The sequence below is a fragment of the Poromitra crassiceps genome (genome assembly GCF_964638095.1).
Source record: "Poromitra crassiceps genome assembly, chromosome: 2".
NCBI classification, from domain to species: Eukaryota; Metazoa; Chordata; class Actinopteri; order Beryciformes; family Melamphaidae; genus Poromitra; species Poromitra crassiceps.
In genome coordinates this window covers 70,604,226-70,631,810 of record NC_139624.1, presented here as the reverse complement: position 1 = coordinate 70,631,810, position 27,585 = coordinate 70,604,226, and the positions used below count along the sequence as shown (strand labels likewise).

The following is a 27,585-nucleotide window of genomic DNA, read 5'->3' as shown; positions in this document are numbered from 1 at the left end:
CTCCAATGGGGATGAGTCCGCCTACAGGAGGGAGATCACGCGGCTAGAGAGCTGGTGTAAAGACAACAACCTGGCCCTCAATGCTCTCAAAACAGTGGAGATGGTAGTTGACTTCAGGCGGAAGGCAGCCCCTCCCCCCTGCTCAACTTGGGAGGCACCCCAGTGGCCTCTGTTGAGCCTTGCCGCTTCCTTGGCATGACGATCTCCCGGGACCTGAAGTGGGAGCTGAACATCGACGCTCTCATGAAGAAGGCCCGGAAGAGGATGTACTTCCTGCGGCAGCTAAAAAAGTTCCGGCTGCCGAGGTCTATGCTGACTCAGTTTTACACCTCCATCATTGAGTCCATCCTCACCTTCTCCATCATCACCTGGTTCCCTGCGGCTACGGTCAAGGACAAGACCAAGCTGCAGCGGGTGATTCGATCAGCGGAGAAGGTGATCGGCTGCCCCCTCCCCTCTCTCGAGTCCCTACATGACACCAGGGCCTTGAAGAGGGCCAGAAAGATTATGGCTGACCCATCCCACCCGGGTCACGCCCTCTTTTCCATGCTTCCTCACGGTAGGCGGCTACGCCTGCCAGTGACTCTAAAAAACCGTCACAGACTCAGCTTCTTCCCCTCAGCAGCACATCTCGTAAACCAGTCAGGTATCCCCCGGTTCTCCCCCCCCCCCCCCTAAGGGGAGATGCCTCGGGCCTGAACCCTTATCCAAATATTTGCACTGCCCATACCTGTATGATCACCAAATATTGCACTTTCTTGTCCTGTTGTTCCACTGTATTTGCCTCGTTTTTGCACTGTCCCTTTTATGTGAAAAAAGTTTAAGCACTTTAATGCCAAAACAAGTTCCTATATGTTACATAACATAATGGTGAATAAATGATATCTGATTCTGATTCTGATTCTGATCTGATTCTGATCTGATCTGTTGTCTATAGACGCCCTAAACAAGCTGAACTGCTGCTCTTTCTAGTGTTGTCTATAGACGCCCTAAATGAGCTGAACTGCTGCTCTTTCTAGTGTTGTCTATAGACGCCCTAAACAAGCTGAACTGCTACTCTTTCTAGTGTTGTCTATAGACGCCCTAAACGAGCTGAACTGCTGCTCTTTCTAGTGTTGTCTATAGATGCCCTAAACGAGCTGAACTGCTGCTCTTTCTAGTGTTGTCTATAGACGCCCTAAACGAGCTGAACTGCTACTCTTTCTAGTGTTGTCTATAGATGCCCTAAACGAGCTGAACTGCTGCTCTTTCTAGTGTTGTCTATAGACGCCCTAAACGAGCTGAACTGCTGCTCTTTCTAGTGTTGTCTATAGCCTCCCTAAACAAGCTGAACTGCTGCTCTTTCTAGTGTTGTCTATAGACGCCCTAAACGAGCTGAACTGCTGCTCTTTCTAGTGTTGTCTATAGACGCCCTAAACGAGCTGAACTGCTGCTCTTTCTAGTGTTGTCTATAGATGCCCTAAACAAGCTGAACTGCTGCTCTTTCTAGTGTTGTCTATAGACGCCTTAAACGAGCTGAACTGCTACTCTGTCTAGTGTTGTCTATAGATGCCCTAAAAGAGCTGAACTGCTGCTCTTTCTAGTGTTGTCTATACACGCCCTAAACAAGCTGAACTGCTGCTCTTTCTAGTGTTGTCTATTGTCGCTCCGCTCAATTTCAACCCACTAACGAGGCTCTCTGCATTTCCTCACAAGCGCTCATCATCATTTCACCGCACTCCGCTCCTGCTCAACACATGTTTAGTGACAGTCAGACTGGGAGAATTATCTGTGCATACGCCTGAGAAGGCACTCTCAATTTGGGAGAATTCGGGAACTAATTGTTGCTTTTGTTGTTGTCGGGCCGCGCAATGCAAACACAATGAATTCATTGAGAAACTGGGAGGAGACACACCGACACTCTGCCTGCACAAAGTGCTCTAGTACGCATGTCTTTATGAAGGACAGCGTGATTCATCAGAGCAGCCATGACACAGCTGTCTGCGAGAACACAATCACCGACCAACCAGGGAACAAAGACGTCACACTCCCTCCATGCAGAAATGTCAATAGCCACCCCCAGAGGAAGGAGAGAACTCAAACGGCTTCGGCCCTGAGAGAGAGGGAGAGAGAGAGAGAGATCTTTAGATGTTGTTATCTGCAATCAGTTAATCATTGCGATGGAAGAGTTTGTCTAATGTTTAATTGTATGTTTAATAAGGAATATGCTATTTGCACCTGTATGTCAAATACGCCGAATTTAAAATGTTTAAGCACGGCTAAAGTATGCACATGACATGTGCACCTAAGTGCAGTGAATATGCCACTGTCTCTGACTTGTCTTATCACTATACTGCCTTATTGCTTGTTGTGTCTCTTGTTGTTTTTGCACTCATATGCCCTGTTATATTTGTACTATGTTGTAAACGGAGTTCACAGCACAAGAATTTCACACATGATACTTGTACCATGGAGTGACAATAAAAATCTTGAATCTTGAATCTTGAGTTTGACAGTTATCTGAAACGGATGGCGCGTGCGTGCGTCCGTCGTATGGATCCAAAGGAATCGCTACACTGGCGTTTCATTACCGAGCCGATGCGGGCTGTCATCGCCTCCTCTTTATTAGCTGCCTCACAGTGGGCCTCACCTCGTCTCCTCCAGCCTCACCCCCGTATTGACGATGGAATCAAGATCAAGCAGAATCATCGTGTGCCTCTCGTGACTCGCATTTGTTATCAGAGGGGAGATGAGCAAGGAGGAGGGGTGTGACTCACACGTCCTCCTAACTCACTAACCTCGCGTCAACAGGCTCTTCCCTCTCGGCCTGTTTCCGCCCTAGACCGGAAACAGTTTAAAAAAACAAAACAAAAGATGGACGTACCAAACAAAAGAGAGGTTCTTGTAGAAACTGCGCGGATTCACAATATTACATCTTTTAAGCCAATACAGAAGCTTTGCATTTGCAAAATTAATCGAGGGTTAGGATTTTTTGGGGGCCCATGTTTCCGGTAGACTGTTTCCGGCTCCAGACTATAATTCTCTTGCTCATACACACACAAACACAGCGGGGGGCACGGTGGCGCAGTGGTAGCTCTGTCGCCTCACAGCTAGAAGGTCCTGGGTTCGATTCCCACCTGGGACGCTGTGAGCGCTGAAGGAGTGCCTGCCCATCCGCATGTCCTCGAGTGCCCACCGCCCAGGTGGGGTCGTCAAAAGGGCCTTTCTGTGTGGAGTTTGCATGTTCTCCCCGTGCCCCCTGGGGCCTTCCTTCATATAGGAACCCCTCACCAAAACATGCAATATCCTGGTCACTGAAGTGGTGCCTCCTCTGGTCGTTCAGGGCGCGTGTTTGGAGGGAGGGGAACTCGTTGGAATAGCGTGATCCTCCCACGAGCTATGTCCTACCGGTGAAGCTTCCCCTGTCAGGTGAAAAGAAGCGGCTGGCTACTGCCCATGTCTCGGAGGAAGCATGGAGCCAGTTCGGCTCTCCCCAGATCGGCAGAGGGTGGAGCAGCAACCAGGATGAATAAATTAAAATTAGCACTAATGGGGGATAAAAATGGGATCAAAAAATCTGTAAAAAAATATTATAAAAAAAGAATACACACACACACACACACACACACACACACACACACACACACACACACACACACACCTGTCATGCTGTTGTCTCTGACTTCCAGCTACAACTGATGTCTTCTTTAGTAGTGATTCTCAACCCGTTTCATATCATATCAAGGACCCCTAATTTAATCCATCAGAGCTACGGACCCCCATTTGATGAGATTTTGTCTCATTGACCCACCCAAATCTGAGAATATTTTTTGTTTTGTTTTTATCCAGAATTTCTTGCTGATCTCTATTGTAGTAGAGAGATAACAGTGAAGCTATGATCAAAAGAGTCATTCTTCTACATTCTCCAATTGTGTTTACTTCTTGTGAATGAAATAAGGTTGAATTTTATTAACGATTTAACGACGCCCCCTGCTGGTCTCTGTATCCCACATTGAGAACCAGTGTTCTTAACACGTTCACTGCCGTTGACGAGTCAACTCGTCAAGCAGAAACCAACGAGTCTCCTATAAAAATATGGGAGCCACCGAACGTGTACAACCCATTCCACCGACCCACTAAGTGGCGACAGTGCTGTCCAGAGTAGAGAAAGCGAGCCAAAACTGCAGGGAAAAGCGTGAGGAAACCATTCTCATACTGTAGAATGGTTTGGCGAAAACGCTTTCGCGCTGGCGCACAACGGTGGCGCACAACGGTGGGGGGTTCCAAAAATAGACTGGGTGGAACACACTTTGAAACACGCAGCATAAAGCCCAGAATCGCAAAAGCTTCATCAAAGCTCTCAACCGAAAACCCAAGAAACGAGCGAGCCCATCCAGACTCGCCCGACGAGGGGCAGCCAGGCAGCAGACAGGCAGCAGAAACTCGCTTGTGACACGCCCGCTGCAGCCACGGAGGGAGGAGGAGAACACACACGGAGGGAGGAGTTTGAAGGAGAGGGGGGTTTCCTGCTGTTATGGAGGAAATTACTGTTCAAAACTATTGTTTAGATGTCTGACGTCTTACTGATGCCAAAAATAAATGGTTAAAGTGACTGTTCTATCAAATTTCACAAAAAGGCATTTTTCTCACCTTTCATTTTCAGACGCTGAAACCATGCTGTATTCAACTGCTAATGCCTACATAACTACTAACTCTACAAACTAACTCTTTTAGACAGAGAAAGCACACATTCTATTAGTTCTTTTGAGATATTTTGTGTTCACAAAATCCTAACAGAAAAGAATCCTCGGCTCTTGAAAGATGAGCCAGAATCCTAAAAAAAAAACCTTGGCAGAAGCTACCTACAGTAAAAAAAAAACTGTTGGCAGTGAATGTGTTAAGCACACATTCATTCCGAAATGACGCAGACTCACCCTCTCCTACCAGAGGCCACGTGCTGCCAGGTGAGCACGTTTGATGACTGTAGTGTGCTAAGAAGATTTGGGAGGCGATGAGGTCATGGAGCATGGAGGACTGCGGGAGGGGAGGAGGGATGGATGGCCAGCAGATGGCACTGATGTCACTGGAGGTCCTTGAAGGTCAGGGAAGTGGGGTCGTGTCACTTCTCCTCAAATTTAAACTTTGTAGAAAAAAAAACTCTTTAAGTGTATTCATAATGGCCTCAGTCAGTGGTTTTAATGAGAGATTAATGAGTGAAAATAATCTCCATTATCTCCCCCTTAGCACGTTCTCAACTGATAAGTGAATCAGATAAGTAGATGCTTTCTCTCTACATTAGAAATGACACGTGGCAGTAACAAGCAGTAACAAGCAGTAATGTTTGATGTTTTCCAGGGTTTCCACGGGTCCTTGAAATCCTTGAAAGTTAGTGAATTTCAGAAGAAGAAGAAGAAGAAAGGCAGGGCCTTGAAAGTTTTTGAAAATAGACAGACAGACATGGGTCATTCAAAGTGCTTGAATGTATCTATTTTGTGCAAGAATAGAAATGGATGTTCTTTTGATGTGTTTTTTTTACTCCACGTTAGTAAATAGGCTACGTTTCGCTGTCTGTGTCTCCCGCCATCTACGAGTCCTTGTTTCACCTGCCATCTGCCTCGAGAAAGTTGATCCATGTCTCAAACTATACAATGTTGTTGGGTGAGGTCCTTGAAGGAATTGGGCCTGGAAAGTCCTTGAAAAGTCCTTAACTTTTATGTTTGATTTTTGTTCCATAGTTTGCCATAAAAAAAATATTTTTTTTTATCCAGGTAGCAATCTTCTGTTCACCGTTTGTTGTCCTGATATATATTGTTGAAGCATCTCTCTCTGTTTCCATCTCTCCTGCAGTGTGTGCAGTGAGGCTGTAGCATACTTCTTGGCTCTGACCTCAGAGAGCCACAGAGAGGCCTGGACCAACCTACTCCTGCTCTTCCTCACCAAGGTGCTGAAGATCAGTGATGAGAGGGTAAGGAGGCGGAGCTAAAACACTTAGGATGCCTATCCTGTCTACTGTGGTGTGCGTGTATATGTGTACCACACACCGGGCCCGGCGCCACGAGGGGGCGCCAGGGGGCTTTGCACCCTCAGTTCAATTTTCTGCCCCCCTCACTTAAAAAAAAAATATATATATATTTTTTAGAATAGTTCATCTATAAAGGCCAGTTAGGCAATGTTTGTAACTGACATGTTTCGGCTGCTGTTTCTGCAGTCTTCATCAAATTTGATCAGTTTAAGTTGATGTAGGCTGGCTACCCCCTATAAACATAGCTCTGTTGTTTCAGAATTGGCAGGAAAGCGCTATTTGCTGTGCTTTGATTGTCACAAGGTGTCAGAGATGTAGCTATTTATTAAATTTGAACCTCACTGCATGTTGTAGTGATCATGACGTGATTAAAACACACACACACACACACACACACACACACACACACACACACACACACAGAGAGAGAAATCAGCTGCACCCAAGCACACAGCATGCCATGAGCAGAAAGATGGAGACAACGCATCTGATCACTTTATTTCTTTAATTTAATGAACTGACTGGCTATTATTTTGTTTAGTTTTTTGTTGATTTTTGCAGCAATTGTTTATTCTATGACTTTTCATATAGACATAGTATATGTTCAGAGTGCTCCAGACAGGTCCCGCATTTCACGTTATGCAAAGCTCAGCTCTATTAATGCCTTAATCTGCTGCTGTGAAATAAAAGTTTTATTTGATTTTGAATAGTAATCTTTCTTGTGTTGTTATTGCGCTTTTCAGAGTTTATTATGGTTAAAAAGTCCAGAAATAGGCATAGCGGGTATATAACCTATGTTTTACGATATAAAAATATAATATAAAAAAAAATCAGCCCCCTCCCCAGTTCTAACCGCCCCCTAAGTCATTTCATCCTGGCGCCGGCCCTGCCACACACACACACTTCATCAATAAAAGAAGCATTGATGATTACATCGAGGGTTTAGAGCAAAAATGGCATTTTCTCAAAGAAATTGAAATGATTGCCTATGATTTTGTTCATAGTAGTAAAAAGTAGCCGCCCACGCGCACAGCTCTAAATCTTGAACACTGTATCGGGTGCACGGTTGTGGCAAGGATCACATCATACAGAACACCAGCAATAACAGATCAATAGTCTTCTGATGATGATGATGATGATGGCTTCTAGCTGAGACGCTTTTGTTTTTCCACCACAATAAATAAGTAGACTATTGATCTGTGAGTGCCCGTGTTCTGTTTGTTTTGATTTTGTTCAAAATATAAGATTGGAATCATTCACACTTTTGACAGATGGATGGATTCAGAAAATCGCTATGCTACAAAAAGCGATTAAGTGCAGTTATGCCCTGTTTGAACCAAATGTAATATAGTGTTTTCACTTGAGCCCCTTATCAGTTATAAAAAGCTTTCCAATGATGGTCATTTTTGGCCAGTATGTCACATTCCGAACCAAACCCTTAACATGTATTGTTAGCATAAGATTTTAAATAAAATGTATATAAAAAAACATGTATTGTTAGCTTTTCTTTGATGTAATAACAAAGCTTTTCTCTCTCTCTCTCTTTCATTTCCTTTGCACCTCCAGTTCAAGGCTCATGCCTCCAGGTACTACCCCCTGCTGTGTGAGATCATGCAGTTCGACCTGATCCCTGAGCTGCGGGCCGTCTTAAGGAAGTTCTACCTGCGCATCGGCCTGGTGTTCCAGATCGCACAGCTGCCCGAGCCAGACCTCCAGCCAGCGCCTGTGGAGCAGGAGCAGGATACAGAGGTGGGCGAGGAGGCCGGGGAGGAAGCCCAGTGATGGTGCAACACAGGCAGGCCGGCACACCGAGCTGATCGCCACCTCAGTTTTGAGGTGAGGCTATATTAGGTATCGCCTCAGAATGCCCTGGTGGGCTGTACAGGGCCCTGCGAGTGGTTTACACCGAACACTTGACCCACATAGCTCATTATCAATGGGCTGCCCACCTCCCCGACACCCAAGGCCTCCCGAACCCCCTCACAACAACACACACGGACATGCGTACACACACAACCCACATAGAACCCCCTCACAACAACACACACGCACATGCGTACACACACAACCCACATAGAACCCCCTCACAACAACACACACAACCCACATAGAACCCCCTCACAACAACACACACGCACATGCGTACACACACAACCCACATAGAACCCCCTCACAACAACACACACGCACATGCATACCCACACAAAGTGATGCCTTGTACAAGATGTAACAATGCCTCCACTGGATAATACTACTGATTCGCAACAACTGACAATTACCCCATATCTCTGATTTGCTCAGAAGGAAATATACTTCAAAAAAAGTGTGCTTCTTACTGTATATTTAAACGAATCGTTTCGACATCACGCAAAATGACATATTCAGTAACTATGAAATGTGACATTTGTTGTCACACTGATGAAAATGATCTTTCTGGCTAACATTAGCATCGATAGCCTCTCGGATGAAACTAGTTGTACAGATCTGCCGCTATGTAATATAATCTTATAACACTAGATTTCATTTATTTTTGTTTATTTTTTTCCTCCTCTGGATTTGCTGCACTTGATCTTTTTTGAATGCACTGGAGATTTTACTTTTGTGATAATTTATTTGACTGTACCATCTCCTGCAGATTGTCCTATATAAGATTTGTAATTGAACAAGACCGTGGAAAGTGAAGGGTTAAATTATTCCATTTTATATGTTCTTAGGTTTTTAACTGAGATAGATGGTAACCGGGCTCCTGGAACTGGAAGAAGAGAGAGAGCAACCTGATACTAGCTGCTTTTGAGTCACTGGTCTGTTTTCATGTTTGAACTTAGTTTTCACTTTTGTGTACAAAATCAAGAATTAATAATATATTTCATTTTTTTTTCTTTGGTTTGGGGGAAAGTTATGTATAGAGAAAATGAGTAATGTTAGCTGTGCTTTAAAGTGAATGGATGGGATGCATTCCTGCTCATGGATGTAGAAAACAAAATGTATATGATACAGCAATGTAAAGTTTTCTATGTTGCAAAAAGGATTGTGTACAACTTTCTGTACAATACATCATCTGGCATTCTAATCAGGTTCTAGGTCAATAAAGTTTTTGAACTTGGTTGATTTGAAATGCTGAATCATTTGTTAAGTCATTTAGATGAAAGTTGTCAAGTTTTGAACATTAATGACCAGCTAGGACATTAGAAAGTTTTTTATTGTAAAATAATCTCCAGTATGCAATACATATAACATGTTTATAGTACATTCACAGTTGTGCATTTTGCCTCAACTTCCATGAGCTGAATCTAACAGGCAGACTCTGGTCTTCAACCAGCTCTAAGTGAAGACTATAAAAGCTCATAATTTACACACCAGCCAGAAAAATGGCATTCAAATGGCGAACAAAAAATATAAATCTCAATTTTTTAAATCAACAATCATCAGTCTTTAATCAGGGAGAATAGATTGACTCTTGCTCGGGGTGAAAGGAAGCTCTGCTTACTGCCAGGCAGTATCTTCACAATACACTGATGGGAAGAAAATGGAGGATTGCAAGGAAGTAGTAGCCTCCAGACCTTCGAAGCCACGCCCAGTCTGAATATCAGGCTAAGGCTACAAATTCGTAATTTGCATCAGTGCAATTTGCCATCAGTGGAGAGCAGCTATGCAAGCTGTTATCAGGCTACGGGTAACTTCAGGAACACAGATTAGCGCAGACGATAGGTAAGGCATGGTGGAGCATCCATCCCGCTGCTCTGCCTCTCTTTATAGCCGGGACGTCTTATAGCGTCTGATGTGCCGGGCCGCAGCCAGGGCTCCGTGGCAACCGTCTCCACGGAGACACGCCTCTCCGAGGCACAGGGGGTGGAGCATAGAGACCAGACATCCACTTCATCACCAGACAGTCCCTCTGCAGAGGACAGAGGCTCATCGTTACATGTGCTTCTTTAAGACAGATCAAAGAATGGTTAGGATTGTAGACTTCGGCATACTGTGTGTATGTTTTGTTTGTTTTTTCCCCCTCCCCATTTTCTCCCCAATTGTACTTTGCCAATTTCCCCTGCCAAGCTCTCCCGGTTGTTGCTCCACCCCCTCTGCCGATCTGGGGAGGGTGTAGACCAGCACACGCTTCCTCTGATACATGTGAATTCGCCAGCTGCTTCTTTTCATCTGACAGCGAGGAGTTTCACCGGCAGGACGTAGCGGTGGGAGGATCACGCTATTCCCGCCAGTTCCCCTCCCCCCGACCAGAGGAGGCGCTAGTGTAACGACCAGGACACATACTCTTAATCCGGCTTCCCACCTGCAGACACGGCCGGGCCAATTGTGCCTCTATGGACGCCCGACCCAAGCCGGAGACTACACGGGGCTCGAACCTGCAACCCTCGTGTTGTTAGGCAGGGAATCTACCACTGCACTACCCGGGCACAGCATAATACTGTATGTTACTCAGTTCGTAATTTAGAGCCAGAATACAGTGACTTGTTTTATAACGATCTGTTCAAATAAAGTTATATCTGTCCTTTCTGTTCAGTGGGTGGTGAAGCTTTGGGATGAGACGAGCCTGTGTGGGAGAGACTTGGAGAAAAGGCAAAGATGTGTTGTTTAATAAGAAGCCAACATGAATCTTACGTATGTTATGTAATCTATGAATCTTACGTATGTTATGTAATCTTACGTATGTTGCATGAACTATTTTAATTCAGGTCCATTTATTCGTGAAGAGGAGTGCTCTGGTCAAACTTTCCAGACTTCCTGTTCCCCACCCACTGAAGGGAAATGAGACAGATAAAGGGATGCGAATGGCAATCAAGTGCTGCTCAACTCTCCACCCCTCGACCCCACCCCCGCCCCCACTTGCTGCATATTATTTTGCCTTTTTTTTGCATAGACACTGCATGAAATAGGCCACGCCCATCACGGGGGAAATCGCTCCGTTCACTCTCATACACCAGCGTCATTTTCCTTGAATTAAACATAGCTAAAAGCTGTTGTGTGGTGGGCTGCGCACACAACAAATGTAAAGAAATCCCCAATTAAAGGTCCCATTTCGTGCAAAAGCTGTTTTTACTTGTAAATGCATATATACTGCTGTCATCCCTCCCTGTAATGAGTGGTCACAACCTCAGAACTGCCAGTTAGATTTGTCCCTATCCAGCTTCCCCCTGCAGTCTCCTTCAAGCCACGCCCCTTACACTCTGTTCCCCCAGACGGGTTAATGTGATGTCACTCGGGTCCTTAAACATACTGCGTGCGGTCTCTCTCACACAAGCTACCTGCACCATTTTGTCTATAGCCACAAAATTAACACTTCTAGCTGGAGCGACGCCAACTGTACATGATCCAGCAACTGCGGAGGTGCATTCGGTAAGTCTAGGCATTTTGAGATGTCCTCTTTAGCGTAGCAACCGTTAAGTTAGCGATAGCTCGTTGCTAACGTTAGTTGTGGACACAACCTAGCGTGCTGGTCCACAGACGCTAATCTGATTGGAGCCTGGTGCGGGCTCTCCCTCAGCGGCCAATGGGAACTGTTAGTTCTGAATATATTATAGAAACAGACCATTCTTGGGACGCAACGAGATGAGGAAGTGACAACTCCGTCAGAACAAACGGGGTTGCTATATTTTCGACAAATTAATCCAGAATCATGTTTTATGGACCAGAGACACACGTTTTTAAGAGGTTACAGCTGCACGAATTGGGACCTTTAAAGGGATAGTTCGGTTTGTTTGAAGTTGGGTCCTATCAGCTAGTCAGATACACTAACGTAATTAGGTACAATGGTCTGGAAGCGGGGCGCAGTGTCTAACGAGATCCGGCACCCAGAGGAGCAGCCTCGCGCAGCCTCACCAGCCTTTTCTCTCTCAGTACTGGGGGTCAACAACTAAAACGTAATTTAGCCACCTCAAACAACGCCCACCTAATAACTAAATAAATAACGTGAAAACGTGCCGATTTCGTCATGCATTTAGACAAAAGAGAAAAAAAAATTGCGATAGTAGCCTACAAGCATGATGTGATTCCTATTTCATATCTCACCTGTGGTCTAGGTACAGCATCGCTCTTCAGAAAGTGCTTGTCCTTCTTATCTGCTATGGGTTGTTGATAATCCTCTTCAGAAAAATGTGCACTGCAAACGCGAAGTTCTGCCAAACTTTCGGGAGGAGTGCTGATGTCTCTATTCAGTGCAACAAGCCACAACTGTGTAATACTTCGGTCCCTCAAAGGAATACGGTGAAACCGATAACCAGACCAGGATCTTTGTCTGTTTGAACAGCCAGGAAATACACAAACACGCACCATCGTTGAATTATTGATGGGAAAAATACTCCAGACGTGCTGTCGCGATGCAACTACTTTGTGAACTGAGATAACCTGTGATCTGCGGAGTGATCCAGCACCGCGGCTCTGTGCAGGAGTTTAGCGGAGGAATACGGTAGTGATACGGTTGGGAGAAAAAGTAGTGCCGAATGAAATGACTGTTTGGCGGAAAAGTAAAGCGCAGAAAATTCTCAAATAGAGCGTGCATGTACACAGATATCGATTTGTTTAGGTGGCCGTTGTTTGAGGTGGCTAAATTACGTTTTAGTTGTTGACCCCCAGTACTGAGAGAGAAAAGGCTGGTGAGGCTGCGCGAGGCTGCTCCTCTGGGTGCCGGATCTCGTTAGACACTGCGCCCCGCTTCCAGACCACTGTACCTAATTACATTAGTGTATCTGACTAGCTGATAGGACCCAACTTCAAACAAACCGAACTATCCCTTTAAAGTTTTTTTGTACTCCTGAGCAAAACAAGGAAGCCATTGAGAATTGGCGAGAAGAAAAATGTGGATCTAGCTGTCAAGGAAGTAAGTTCGAGTGTTCATCTTCCGTATATATGATCTTTGTGTACAACACGCATGCACAGGAGAACGCCAGGATTGAGGGGGAGTTTTTGTTTCCCCCCATTTTGGGCATGGTTTCTGAATGATGCCGCGCCCCGCAGTGTCTCTATTGGGCTTTACTCCTAGTAGACATACAGTAGATGGGAATGTTAGTTGTGACCTCTGACCTGATGTGCAGTTGTGGTCACCACCACTAAAAAGATGGTCCGGTCTCCTGGTGCGGGGCTGGTTGTGGTCCCACACCGTCGCCTGTAATCGCAGACCGCGTCCTGACTCCAGGGACTGGGCATCCCCTCGCTCCCTCTGACCCACAGGAATGACCGGTTCCTGGACAACAGAAGTGATCGGAGGGAAAGGATGTGATACTGCGATACTCCACTGTTGACTTGAGTAAGGACGGTAGTATTGAAAGCCACTAGATTAGGGATATACCACTCTAGTATTCAAAGTGACAGATAATTTTGACCTGAGGTGGAAGAAAATAATCCCTTTGCTAATAATAGGTGCCATACATCATGGTCCTCTCTCCTTTGTGGTGCCGTCCTCCTCTTGTCCTCCGCTGAGACCTGCAGGTTACGGGCCGGCTCTCGGGACGCATCGCCGCTGTAGAAATCTGACAACGGGCCCAACAAGCCGCTAGTCAGTACACACCCATACATACATGTGAAAATGGCTTTCATCTAGGAATCGGTCCACTCAGCATAAATGACTAATGGAGCGAGGGGCAGATTGAAAAGCTTTTAACAGCATCCCTACCGCACCACATACCCACCCCCACCCGCCACCACCACCACTCCCCCCCACCCGGCACGCTGCTATCGCCGCCCTGTAGCCGGCACGGGCTCCTTTCACCCGGCGCCTGCACCGGCTGTGAGAGGGAGAGGTGGCTTGGCGTGTGCCACAGATAGCCTGGTACACACACAAAGAGCACCCCCATGCCCTTCCCTTGGTGGACTGTTCTATTGTGCTATTGTGAAGGGTGCGTGACTGCGTGTAGTCCGCATTCCCAAACCATGTCACCTTCATGGAGAACACCTTGAACCCTATGTGCAGGACAAATCCCAAGGTGCCTTTACTGCCTGGTGTCCCCCCACTGTTCTGAACCCAGTCTCCACACACCTGATAAGAGTCATGTAAGAACAGGCTCTGTTCAGCCAGGCTTACCAATAAAGGTGCTGTCAGATATCAATGCAGAGACTCCCTGGCTGTGGTTCTTCTGGGAGAGGAAACAAACACAGGCGGGTCAAAAATAAAACTCCTCGGGCTGAGAAGAGATTCATTGATCCAACAGGAATGTGATGAGAAACCACTCACAGGACCATGATGGCTCAGCTGCTGGTACAAGGAGTCTGTGGAGAAAGACAGAGCGGCATTCAAGAGCACAACAAAGAAGAGACAACAGGGTTCCTACATCACCTTAATAATCAAATTCAAGGGTTTTTCCATTCAAGGACCTGACGGTATAGATCGAGACCTAGATCAAATACTTCTTCTCGCTGGCTTGCTGCATCATTCGACTTCAATCACTCGTGCACGCACATGACCTTTCTCGTGCACGCACATGACCTTTCTCATGGCAGGTGGCGTGTGAACAAGGACGCACATGCGGACAGCAGAACGTAGCAGATTTATTAACGTTAAGTAAAAAAAAAAAAATCAAAAGAACTTGAAGCACTTTCAATGACCTACGTCTATTTTCAAAAACTTTCAAGGCCTCGATCCCCTCAAATTCACAAAGGCTCAATGAATTCAAGACACAGTAAGTCCATCAGAGATCAGATTACAAACGAGGAATTTCACTTGGTGCAAGTATGCAGCGCAGGTCACATGTATCATAGAATACATGTGACCAGGCAGTCCTAGCAGCCCCAGATGGTCTACCGACACCGGCCACTACAACACGGGCACGGGCTGGGCCCCCGCGGCCTACGCCTGACCATCCGGCCACTACAACGCGGGGGCGGGCTGGGCCCCCGCGGCCTACGGCTGACCATCCGGCCACTACAACACGGGCGCGGGCTGGGCCCCCGCGGCCTACGGCTGGCCATCCGGCCACCACAACATGGGCGCGGGCTGGGCCCCGCGGCCTGGAGTACCAGAGGTAAAATCCAGAAATCCAGCTCTAAAAAAGTACCGTTGCTCAAAACTGTTTCGTACTCTTAACCAAGCCAAAATTGTTTGGGATCCACGGTGCAAGCCAAAGGGACTTTTTTGTGGACACTTAAACATTCGCAGTCTTGGCAACAAACGAACAGTTAGAGCATCTCCTACATGAGTCCAATATTGATTGTCTAGGTATATCAGAATCCTGGTTGAAACAGTCCTCTCCAGAAGCCCTTGTATCCATGCCAGGATACAATGTTTTCAGGAAGGACAGGATTAAGGGCAAAGGTGGGGGTGTGTTACTTTACATCAAGAACACCCTCGCCTGCAAAGAGATTGTTTGGTCAACTGATGTAAACTTTGATTGTGTTGGTGTAGACATCACCCTGTCAAATGAAATGTCCTTCACTTTGATTTGCCTCTATAGACAGCCAACCGCTAAAGTTGATTTCTATGACCAGTTAAAGTTCCTGTTGAGCTCCTGTGATCTTAACAAAGAGACCATTATTTTAGGGGATTTTAACGTAAATTGGGATGATAAACAGAATAGGAAGAACCTTAAGCAAACCATGGATGCCCATAACCTAACACAATTAATTGAACAACCGACCAGAGTAACTAATACCTCCCAAACCAGGATAGACCTTTTATTCACAAACAAAGCTGATAGAATTGCCAAAACCTACAATTTGCTGACCGGCCTTTCTGATCATAATTTTATTTTTTTCGCTAGGAAATTAAACAAAAAACAGTTCCTAAACGCACCAAATAAAAACTGCTCTTCTTTTAACTTCATCCCAAAAAACATGCAAGAATGCTTTGGAGATGCTGTTAAAAATATGAACTGGGATGAGACCCTTTCCTCTGATGATATAGAGTCAAACTGTAGTCGGTTCACAGAAAAAATCAATGAAACGATATCCTCTTTCTCCAGGAAGGGGCGTCAATAGGCCAGGAAGGAGCATCACCTCCCCTGGTGGAACCAAAGCTGCAGTTCACTACTGCGGCTCAGGGACTCACTCCTTGCCTGAAATCTGGGCTGTCGACAGATAGGCAGAAATTTACCCATGCACGCAATAAGGTGACTCGGACCTTAAGAAAGGCCAAAGCCAACTTCTTTATCAGTGTAATTGAAGGTGCAAAAGGAAACGGTAAACTGAGTCAGCTAACTGTGTTTTTATTGAAAAGGTTAAGCACATGCTGGACAAAAACCCATATGTAGGTGCTGTGTTCCTGGATCTCAGGAAGGCATTTGACACTGTCAACCATGAAGTACTTCTGGCAAAGTTGTCTCACTTCAATTTCTCTGCAGATACTATACAATGGTTTAAGTCTTACTTAACAAACAGAAAACAGTGTGTCATGGTTGATGGCGTCAGATCCCCTTTTCTTGACAACCCAGTCGGTGTGCCACAAGGATCGATCCTTGGGCCATTACTGTTTTCCCTGTACATCAATGACCTGCCGGACATATGCCCTGACTTCAATGTACAGATGTACGCTGACGACGCGGTAATTTTGGTACATGGTAAAAAAAACGACCTGATCTCTTGTAACCTCACAAATGTTTTAAACAAGGTCCAATACTGGTTGCAAAACACGTGCCTGCTGCTAAATACAAAAAAACTGTATGCATGATGTTCAGCAAACGACCAGTTGGCATCACAAGGTCCAATGTGTTTCTGGGGGGGGGGGGGAATTGGAATTGGTCTCCCAGTTCAAGTACCTCGGAGTCATCTTGGACTCGAACCTATCCTTCAAGTAACATATCAAAAAAGTTAAACGCACAATTAATTTTAATTTAGTTAATTTTAGACAAATCCGGCCTTTCTTAACAGTTGATGCAGCTAAAATGTATCTTCACTGCATGATATTCTCTCACATTGAATACTGCTTCACAAACTGGTCGTTTGCAGGTGCCACTGTCATAAAACCTATTGAACAGCTTTATCACAGAGCCATCAAGGTATTTGCTAGAAAACCATTGGCATACCACCACTGTAACATTCTGGAACATCTCTTTCTGAGCTTTGAAAATTTCAAAGTCTTAAGAAGTGCTTGTTTTATCTACAAATGCCTACATGGACTAGCTCCCCCTCCTGTACAGGAATTCATCCACAAAAATAGAATCATTGGACTTGGCACCAGGTCAGACACCAGAGGTGACTGCAAGGTCCAACATAGACTGACCACGTTTGGTCAGAACGTCCTGTCTATAAAAGGCAGCCAAACGTGGAATAGTCTCCCCGTCTCCATAAGGGACAGCCCCACCCTTGCTACTTTTAGAGGTAAACTTAAACAATGGCTGAAGTCCAACCAGTCATGTGACCACAGGTAATATGTTTTTTGTGTATTGCTGCTATGTATTTTTGTAAGTGTATTGCTGCTATGTATTTTTGAGTGTATTGCTGCTACTTATGTTTTACGTTTTATATATTTCTGTTTTTTGTGTCTTTCGGGGACAACGGATGGAAATTAGCCTCATGCTAAATCCGGCAATTTTTACACTCTTATTATGTTCCAGGTGACTGTATCTGCTTCATGGTTTTTGTGTTCTTTGATTTTGCACTGTCCCGTCCAAATAAACAAATAAATAAATAAAAATAAATCAATAGAAAATATATATATAAAGTGCCGGGCCTGTGGGAACCAAAGACAAGGAGACAAGGAGGATGTGTGTGTGTGTGTGTGTGTGTGTGTGTGTGTGTGTGTGTGTGTGTGTGTGTGTGTGTTCACTGACTGTGCTCCTCCCCCCTCTTCATGCTCCTGATAGTGCGTTGCTGCTCGCGGAGCAGGGCCCGTTGCTGGATGTCCAGACTTTGTGCATCACCGGGGGGGTCGGGGTACACATGAAGCACCTCCTCACGGGATGCAGAGTCTGAGAGAGAGAGACACACACACACACACACACACACACACAGAGGAAGAGTGCGATTATTCCCCTCCCCATGCTACACATGCATTAGTAGAACAGGCAGGCAGACACACATTAGCCGATGACAGTGGCTTTCCTGAGCAGTTGCACATCACTCAGTGACCACAGTAATGAACAAAACAATGCAAGCTAGAGCCCTGTACCACGAAGCTTGATTAGTGGTTTAGCGAGGTAACTTCAGGTTTAACCCTGGTTTGGCTGTGCTACAAAGCTAGTTAACTTCTTACCGACATATATTTCCATAGCAACTTATGCTTCACACTTAACCTGGTCCGCAGCAGGTTAAGTTGCAAGGATAAGATTAGACCTTAAATACACCGCCCATGAACCAATCGAATCAGCAGTTTGGAAAAATGGCCAACCCCTTTCTGGACGAGTTTCCCATCGAGGAAGGAGCTCGAATTGTAATGTTAAATTAATCAAGGACTAAAGCCTTGCACTTGTTGCAGGCTACATTTTAATTAAGCCCTACTTACCACTTTGGAATATGTTTTTATATATTCATTTTTGTGCTCTCAAGTAGCCTAGATACGTTGTTTGACCCCGCTGATCGATTGCAGCTGAATAGTGAGTGGAGAAATATCACTGAACCGGCATAAAAAGGTTACATAAACGTCTCCAAAGCGCACAGTGCCGTGTGCGCAATGGAGCTGAGACTGACTTTGGGTTGGAATTGAAATGGTCATACATGCTAGAATAGCCTACTACATCTAAGCAATTTAATATGGGATCACCTGCACACAGGCGATCCCATATTAAGATGATTCATATCTAGGCTACTCCTGCATTTTGCAGCTGCAACTGTGTTGCTTTTGGCCTCTATGATGTGATTGAACTTCATATTTCCAGCATCATTATATGAAATATGGAGATATGCGACTCTGCTGACAATAGCCTATATATGTGACCACAAAATAGGCTATTTTTTATAAATGAAATCTATGCCCACACGTAGGCTACCATGTCGATTCAGTTCAGAAGCCTTTTTTAATTTTATTATCATTCTTTTTTTATTGATTAGCCTATAGGAATTATTCAATCAGTGCGACTAAACACATCATGAGATCATTATTCATTGAGCCTAAATGGTCTATACATACGGATTTTGGACTGAGATAGATTACACATTGCTTCCACAAAAGACATGGCGGTTTTGAATTTATTGAGAGGGTGAATTTAGCTGCTGTAGATAGCCTACGTGGAGGTAGAAACCGCTCTTCAAAGAAATTACCGGTGTGGATAAAAGTGGTCACTTTAGACAGTCATTCGGGTAACAGACTAATAATATCCAACGCAGATTTTTATTTGCGGTTTCATTCAATGAGGAAATAGGCGTGTCTGGTGCTGTCGGAGTTGGAGCAGTCCATATTGCATTGTGATTGGCAGTTGTTAAAAACCACGCCTCTTTTGCGGGCACGAGCTCCAGTGCACAGGCATTTTCATGTGCACGAGCTGTCGGCTTGATTAGAAAAACCTGGTTCGAGTTAACGAGTGGCAACCGACATTCGCAGTACAAGTTAACTACAATCGAGCTGATCTGGTTTAGACAAACCAGATCAAGGGACAGATCCTGGATCTTCTTATAGAACATTCGTGGTATAGTGTACTGCTGTAGAGTTTCAAAGAGACAACCAACAGTATCCCTATATGATGGGATGTAGCCAGGCGAAGCTATGCGGAAGTGATCAAAATCTGTAGTTCCTTTAATGGCCACTTGAGGCTGGCTCCAAAAGTGAGTCAGTCACCGTTCACCCCATATTAAAATGCCCCCAGTTTACATCGGGATTAAACATGTTTACAGCCTGGTTAAAAAAACGGTTTTAGATAGAAAAGACTTTTGGGCGTGATTGACAGGTCACCTGTCCAGTGATCGCGCAGCTCACCGATCACAGATCAACAGCAGGCGGTGCTGCGGCTCTGTGGGAAACGCCTGATCTGTGCTGTCTCACGCAAGCTGCACAAGAACCCCAAGATGGTGGCGGCCACACTCCCATACTCTAGGTGAGCTTCAAAACAGGACTCCAAAAACCAATGGGTGACGTCACAGTGACTCTCCGTCCATATTTGTTATACGGTCTATGGATAAAGCCTACTAACCTGACTCTGCCAGACGGGGGCGGTATTGGGTATAGCCGACAATCTAATTGCTCCCTTCTTTCTCAGCAGCCTGTCCCTCCACTCCCAGCCTGAAACAGCAGCTCTGCTGTGACTCAGCAGCTCCACAGCCTGGCTGCACTGGAGTCTGATGAGGACTGATCGCACAGAAAGGATCTGATGCGCTCTTTAGATGTAAGGGCGACACCGGAATGATCCATAATTGAGTGTGTGACAGCTTGATTGGTGAAAAGCTCTCCTAGTCCTACAAGTTTCCACATAGCATGGGAAGGGCTTGACACCAAGGCAAAAGGAGGCCAGGATAGAGTGTCTGTGCTGCTGTGCTGCATATGTACTGGAGACAATTCAAAAGCATACAGTGTGCAATCCAGTCCTTAATTTGGTGCAAATACAATCATCCAGTACCTGTGTACAAATAGCCTCTTGCCTTTAAATGTACTATTTTGCTTTTAAAATAGGCTTCTGTAGTTTTTTCCCTATTTTGTTAGTTCTGGAAGTTTCAGCCAGGTCTGAGTGTTCTCCAGAGCCGTGCGTTAAGTCATTCTGGGAAGCCAGCCAAAGCCATTTCCTTGGTGGCATGGCATGCGTGACACTCTCTGTTTACAATGCGTTACACGCTCTGTTTACAATGCGTTACACGCTCTGTTTACAATGCGTTACACGCTCTGTTTACAATGCGTTACACGCTGTTTACAATGCGTTACACACTCTGTTTACAATGCGTTACACGCTCTGTTTACAATGCGTTACACGCTCTGTTTACAATGCGTTACACACTCTGTTTACAATGCGTTACGCGCTCTGTTTACAATGCGTTACGCGCTCTGTTTACAAAGCGTTACACGCTCTGTTTACAATGCGTTACACGGTTCTATTAATAAGCGTTAATTAATAGGTAATAAGGCTCTTATAAGGTGCTTATTAACACTATTATGTTAATAATACTATATAAGTGTTAATAATCGCATTATAAACATATTTATTGGTAGCTTATAAGACATTTATAAGCACTTTATAACCACCTTTACTAGCTGGTTTTGTTACTTTATTAAGCCTAATAAATAGTTTGTTATTACCTAATTAGCAGTTAACTATGCACTTATTAACAGTTAACTATGCTTTTTGCAGGTACCTCATGAGCCCATGCTCACTTCCTGGCTAAGCGATGAAAATTTCAGAAAGATCCAAGCGTCGGTTCCAGAGTTATTCAATATAAACCTCTTATTGGCTGTTTAGAAGGCTCTGGGAGGCTTAATTTGCATTTTTGTCCCATCATGCAATTTTGCCCCTCTTAGAGACACAAAACCATGAGTGAAACACACATCTCTCAGAATCATTCCCCTGGCTGTTTGGCCATTCAGATATCTGCCTCCATTGAGGCAGCATAGTAAGTGCATAATAAAGGATTTATTAACCTTAATAAGGCACTGTTCTCACTTTAGATCCGGTACCTGCAAAAAGCATAATAAGTGCATAATAAAGGAGCATAATAGGTGCACAATAAAGGATTTATTAACCTTAATAACGCACTGTTCTCACTTTAGATCCGGTACCTGCAAAAAGCATAATAAGTGCATAATAAAGGAGCATAATAGGTGCACAATAAAGGATTTATTAACCTTAATAAGGCACTGTTCTCGCTTTAGATCCGGTACCTGCAAAAAGGATAGTTAACTGTTAATAAGTGCATAGTTAACTGCTAATAAGGTAATAACAAACTATTTATTAAGCTTAAAGAAGTAACAAAACCAGCTAATAAAGGTGGTTATAAAGTGCTTATAAATGTCTTATAAGCTACCAATAAATATGTTTATAATGCGATTATTAACACTTATATAGTATTATTAACATAATAATAGTGTTAATACGCACCTTATAAGAGCCTTATTACCTATTAATGCTTATTAATAGAACCTTAATATAAAGCTTTACCCAAGATCCAATTCAAAAAGGTGTCATAACACGTTTATATAATGAGATATCCATGCTACAGTCCCCTGAATCCTTCGCATTATGTACAATCTGGTCACAGGACTTGGGAGAAGAATTAGATCATGAGACCTGGGAGGAGATTCTCTACAGAGTTCACCACAGAGTTCACCACTCTTCCTTATGTGCCAGACATGGGGTGTTGCAATGTAAGGTGGTCAATAGGGTGCACTGGTCTAAGTGTAAGCTGGCGAGGATTTTTCCTGACATTGATCCCACTTGTGATAAATGTCGGCAAGCTCCTGCAGCTCTTTGTCATATGTTTTGGCTGTGTCCCTCTCTCTCTTCCTACTGGGAATCCATTTTTGATACTTTATCTAAGGTCACTTCGGTGCCCATTGAGCCGGTGTCCACCCGCTATGCCGACCACCCGCAATGCTGACCTTAGGTTTAGGCGTGGGGGGTGGGAGAGGTTAGGTTTTGGGTTAGGGTCTGGGGGAGGTTAGGTTTAGGCGTGGGGGTGGGAGAGGTTAGGTTTTGGGTTAGGGTCTGGGGGAGGTTAGGTTTAGGCATGGGGGCTGGGAGAGGGGAGGTCGGAACAGCGGGAGGTCGGAACAGCGACATGGAACCCATTGAGCCATCCCCAATTGCTGCACTGTTTGGAGTTCTGCCAGCTGGGACTCTGCCCAAATACTTCTTAGATTTTGTGGCTTTTCTAACTCTTCTAGCGAGGCGATAAATTCTAATGAATTGGAAGGGTCCCTATGCTCCCACTCACTCTCGGTGGGTGGGGGACGTGCTGCATTTTATGCAGCTGGAGAAAATCAAGCACACCCTACGAGGCTCCCTGCACAAGTACTATCAAATCTGGCAGCCTTTTTCAGAATATATAAATGGCATCCAAATTATCCTGCCAGCTCCGGACTGAAGAACCTTTGGTCCCTCTTGATCTAGTCTTGACCCCGACCTACAGTATCTGACCTCTGTATAAGCTACTTCTACTGACCTCTTTTTATCCTTAATTCTGTCTACCCCCCCCCTTGTTGTTTATCTTATTTAATATTATTTATTTACTTTTTTTCTCTGTATGGTATCCCCCCCCCCCCCTCGTGGATATGTTGTTTTGCTGTAACTGTGAAGTTATTTGTGTTGTGTTGTGATGTACGTGTTTTGTTTGTGTAAACTTGAAAAATCCCATAAATAAATCATATAAAAAAAGAGAGAAGATGAGCAAAGTAAACAAACACCAATTTGATTTTGGCTAAGTGAGAAAAGAGGATTAATCATACTGGAATGATTGTTCAATCAGTTCATCACTACTGATGGGTGGTAAGTGAGGGGATTTAAAGCAATATTTCACTTTGATATTATTTTCAATACTATAATGTCTGCATAAGTCCCTGAGTGGTCGGTCAATCACCAACACTGATTGCACCGGTAATGTAGTGATTTCACTTGCTTTTTTACTTCTGGGTATCTGACCACTGTACTGTTTTTGATTGTGATTTTAATGGAGCAACTTTACTCTTTTACGATTAGCGATGAAAAGAGCCTGCATTTAATTAACATTGTGTTAAGAATATTAAGTAAAAATGTTGCTTTAGGAGAACAGCAGTGTCGTGTACGGTGTATATTAAAGCCAGTACCCCTGTATTTGAGCTGGTTGAACTCCCTGATGTTCTGCATGTTGAGTGCAGCAGCAGACTGGACCCTGCTGACCGGTGCCGGCGCCGGCATCCGCTGCAGCGCCAACTCAAAGGCATCTGCTTTGGGTCGTCCTCTGCACCTAGATGTTAGGAGGAAAACCCACACATGAAACTGGCCAACTAATAACAGGTCCAGATGTTTCTCTAAACCTGTGCCAACAACAACACACCATCATCAAGGCTTTCCGGCTGAGCGTCGCAGTAACCACAGCATATTATTACACTGGTCATGCTTGAGCTTGTCCCCGGGTTTCAGCAGGAATTAAGAGTATTGTTAGGGGCTAGTTCTGAATCACAGGGAAGCACTAACACCTGGCCTGGAGCTGTTAAACACTTCCCAGTGCTTTTATGAGGCGTAAAGCATGGAGTTTGTAAGCAGCTTATACTGTAACCCTCAGGAAAAGCCTGAAAATGCCACTGGTTCAAACACAAAAGCAGGCATTTTCCCACTGATTTCTAGTAAACACATTTGAATATACAGTAAGCCGAGTCTTTGCACAAATTTTTTCAAGCTAGTAATACATATCCCAATTATCGTTTAGGAATTTGACAATACGTCTGTAAGCATGGCAGGTTTGCCTCGTGGTTAGAGAGGCAAGCATGTGTCTTGCCGAAGTGTCCTTGAGCAAGACACTGAATCACTACTGGATCCAGAGCCACTGTGGGTTTGGAGCTAACCCCCCGGGAGGGTGCAAACAGAGAAAACTTCACTGAGCTAGCTCCCTGGGAGGGTGCAAACAGAGAAAACTTCACTGAGCTAGCTCCCTGGGAGGGTGCAAATAGCCCCCTGGGAGGGTGCAAACAGAGAAAACTTCACTGAGCTAGCTCCCTGGGAGGGTGCAAATAGCCCCCTGGGAGGGTGCAAACAGAGAAAACTTCACTGTGGGTTAATTTAAGGATCAAATGTTTGCATTACTGAAGCTACAGTCCCTGAAACAAATCAGAACAGAGATCAGAAGATAGTCAATTTGACCTGGGTCATATTCATTAGCCCAGAACAGAACAACGCCTCCTCCAATAAGAATTCCCATTTAACTAGACCGAGGCCATTAATAACATCTGTGGCTTGTTCTTTTGCTTGGAAGAATATGATAAACCCCTCTTTATTCTGGCCACATCAGCTATGTCTAGTCTCCCGGCTGCTATGGGGTCTGTGTCTGTCCTACCTGGCGGGAGGAGGGGTGTGTGTCTGTCCTACCTGGCAGGAGGAGGAGGGGTCTGTGTCTGTCCTACCTGGCAGGAGGAGGAGGGGTGTGTGTCTGTCCTACCTGGCAGGAGGAGGAGGGGTGTGTGTCTGTCCTACCTGGCAGGAGGAGGAGGGGTCTGTGTCTGTCCTACCTGGCAGGAGGAGGAGGGGTGTGTGTCTGTCCTACCTGGCAGGAGGAGGAGGGGTCTGTGTCTGTCCTACCTGGCGGGAGGAGGAGGGGTCCGTGTCTGTCCTACCTGGCAGGAGGAGGAGGGGTCTGTGTCTGTCCTACCTGGCAGGAGGAGGAGGGGTGTGTGTCTGTCCTACCTGGCGGGAGGAGGAGGGGTGTGTGTCTGTCCTACCTGGCAGGTGGAGGAGGGGTGTGTGTCTGTCCTACCTGGCGGGAGGAGGGGTGTGTGTCTGTCCTACCTGGCAGGAGGAGGAGGGGTCTGTGTCTGTCCTACCTGGCAGGAGGAGGGGTGCGTGTCTGTCCTACCTGGCAGGAGGAGGAGGGGTCTGTGTCTGTCCTACCTGGCAGGAGGAGGAGGGGTCTGTGTCTGTCCTACCTGGCAGGAGGAGGAGGGGTCTGTGTCTGTCCTACCTGGCAGGAGGAGGAGGGGTGTGTGTCTGTCCTACCTGGCAGGAGGAGGAGGGGTCTGTGTCTGTCCTACCTGGCAGGAGGAGGAGGGGTGTGTGTCTGTCCTACCTGGCAGGAGGAGGAGGGGTCTGTGTCTGTCCTACCTGGCAGGAGGAGGAGGGGTCTGTGTCTGTCTTACCTGGCAGGAGGAGGAGGGGTGTGTGTCTGTCCTACCTGGCAGGAGGAGGAGGGGTCCGTGTCTGTCCTACCTGGCAGGAGGAGGGGTGTGTGTCTGTCCTACCTGGCAGGAGGAGGAGGGGTCTGTGTCTGTCCTACCTGGCAGGAGGAGGAGGGGTGTGTGTCTGTCCTACCTGGCAGGAGGAGGAGGGGTGTGTGTCTGTCCTACCTGGCGGGAGGAGGAGGGGTGTGTGTCTGTCCTACCTGGCAGGTGGAGGAGGGGTGTGTATCTGTCCTACCTGGCGGGAGGAGGGGTGTGTGTCTGTCCTACCTGGCAGGAGGAGGAGGGGTGTGTGTCTGTCCTACCTGGCAGGAGGAGGAGGGGTGTGTGTCTGTCCTACCTGGCGGGAGGAGGAGGGGTGTGTGTCTGTCCTACCTGGCAGGTGGAGGAGGGGTGTGTATCTGTCCTACCTGGCGGGAGGAGGGGTGTGTGTCTGTCCTACCTGGCAGGAGGAGGAGGGGTCTGTGTCTGTCCTACCTGGCAGGAGGAGGGGTGTGTGTCTGTCCTACCTGGCAGGAGGAGGAGGGGTCTGTGTCTGTCCTACCTGGCAGGAGGAGGAGGGGTGCGTGTCTGTCCTACCTGGCAGGAGGAGGAGGGGTGTGTGTCTGTCCTACCTGGTGGGAGGAAGAGGGGTCTGTGTCTGTCCTACCTGGCGGGAGGAGGAGGGGTCTGTGTCTGTCCTACCTGGCGGGAGGAGGAGGGTCTGTGTCTGTCCTACCTGGCGGGGGGAGGAGGGGTGCGTGTCTGTCCTACCTGGCGGGAGGAGGAGGGGTCTGTCTGTCCTACCTGGCAGGAGGAGGAGGGGTCTGTGTCCTACCTGGCAGGAGGAGGAGGGGTGCGTGTCTGTCCTACCTGGCGGGAGGAGGAGGGGTCTGTCTGTCCTACCTGGCAGGAGGAGGAGGGGTCTGTGTCCTACCTGGCAGGAGGAGGAGGGGTGTGTGTCTGTCCTACCTGGCGGGAGGAGGAGGGGTGTGTGTCTGTCCTACCTGGCAGGTGGAGGAGGGGTGTGTATCTGTCCTACCTGGCGGGAGGAGGGGTGTGTGTATGTCCTACCTGGCAGGAGGAGGAGGGGTCTGTGTCTGTCCTACCTGGCAGGAGGAGGGGTGTGTGTCTGTCCTACCTGGCAGGAGGAGGAGGGGTCTGTGTCTGTCCTACCTGGCAGGAGGAGGAGGGGTGTGTGTCTGTCCTACCTGGCAGGAGGAGGAGGGGTGTGTGTCTGTCCTACCTGGCGGGAGGAGGAGGGGTCTGTGTCTGTCCTACCTGGCGGGAGGAGGAGGGTCTGTGTCTGTCCTACCTGGCGGGGGGAGGAGGGGTGCGTGTCTGTCCTACCTGGCGGGAGGAGGAGGGGTCTGTCTGTAATACCTGGCAGGAGGAGGAGGGGTCTGTGTCCTACCTGGCAGGAGGAGGAGGGGTGTGTGTCTGTCCTACCTGGCGGGAGGAGGAGGGGTGTGTGTCTGTCCTACCTGGCAGGTGGAGGAGGGGTGTGTGTCTGTCCTACCTGGCGGGAGGAGGGGTGTGTGTCTGTCCTACCTGGCAGGAGGAGGAGGGGTCTGTGTCTGTCCTACCTGGCAGGAGGAGGGGTGCGTGTCTGTCCTACCTGGCAGGAGGAGGAGGGGTCTGTGTCTGTCCTACCTGGCAGGAGGAGGAGGGGTCTGTGTCTGTCCTACCTGGCAGGAGGAGGAGGGGTCTGTGTCTGTCCTACCTGGCAGGAGGAGGATGGGTCTGTGTCTGTCGTACCTGGCGGGAGGAGGAGGGGTGCGTGTCTGTCCTACCTGGCAGGAGGAGGAGGGGTCTGTCTGTCCTACCTGGCAGGAGGAGGAGGGGTCTGTGTCCTACCTGGCAGGAGGAGGAGGGGTCTCTGTCTGTCCTACCTGGCAGGAGGAGGAGGGGTGCGTGTCTGTCCTACCTGGCAGGAGGAGGAGGGGTC

The 27,585-nt window shown here is 46.7% G+C and overlaps 2 protein-coding genes across 4 annotated transcripts in view; one reads left to right on the top strand and one right to left on the bottom strand.

Moving 5' to 3' along the window:
* Positions 1-9,100, top strand: part of arfgef1 (ADP-ribosylation factor guanine nucleotide-exchange factor 1 (brefeldin A-inhibited)) — a 166,085-nt gene extending 156,985 nt beyond the window's left edge. For 2 of the 3 annotated variants that reach the window (XM_083632059.1, XM_083632058.1), the window contains exons 38-39: positions 5,827-5,944; positions 7,568-9,100. In XM_083632059.1, the coding sequence (XP_083488185.1) occupies positions 5,827-5,944; positions 7,568-7,783 (334 nt within the window). In that variant the 3' untranslated portion in view covers positions 7,784-9,100. The remainder of the gene's footprint in view (positions 1-5,826; positions 5,945-7,567) is intronic. The other variant, XR_014552483.1, reaches the window with a different exon arrangement.
* Positions 9,101-9,693: 593 nt separating this feature from the next.
* cspp1a (centrosome and spindle pole associated protein 1a) overlaps positions 9,694-27,585 on the bottom strand; it is a gene marked incomplete at both ends in the record, with an annotated part of 38,340 nt that continues 20,448 nt past the window's right edge. Inside the window, 7 exons of the mRNA XM_083662912.1 lie at positions 9,694-9,896; positions 13,037-13,196; positions 13,382-13,482; positions 14,034-14,085; positions 14,184-14,218; positions 17,713-17,850; positions 23,598-23,737. Of these exons, the coding sequence (XP_083519038.1) occupies positions 9,694-9,896; positions 13,037-13,196; positions 13,382-13,482; positions 14,034-14,085; positions 14,184-14,218; positions 17,713-17,850; positions 23,598-23,737 (829 nt within the window). The remainder of the gene's footprint in view (positions 9,897-13,036; positions 13,197-13,381; positions 13,483-14,033; positions 14,086-14,183; positions 14,219-17,712; positions 17,851-23,597; positions 23,738-27,585) is intronic.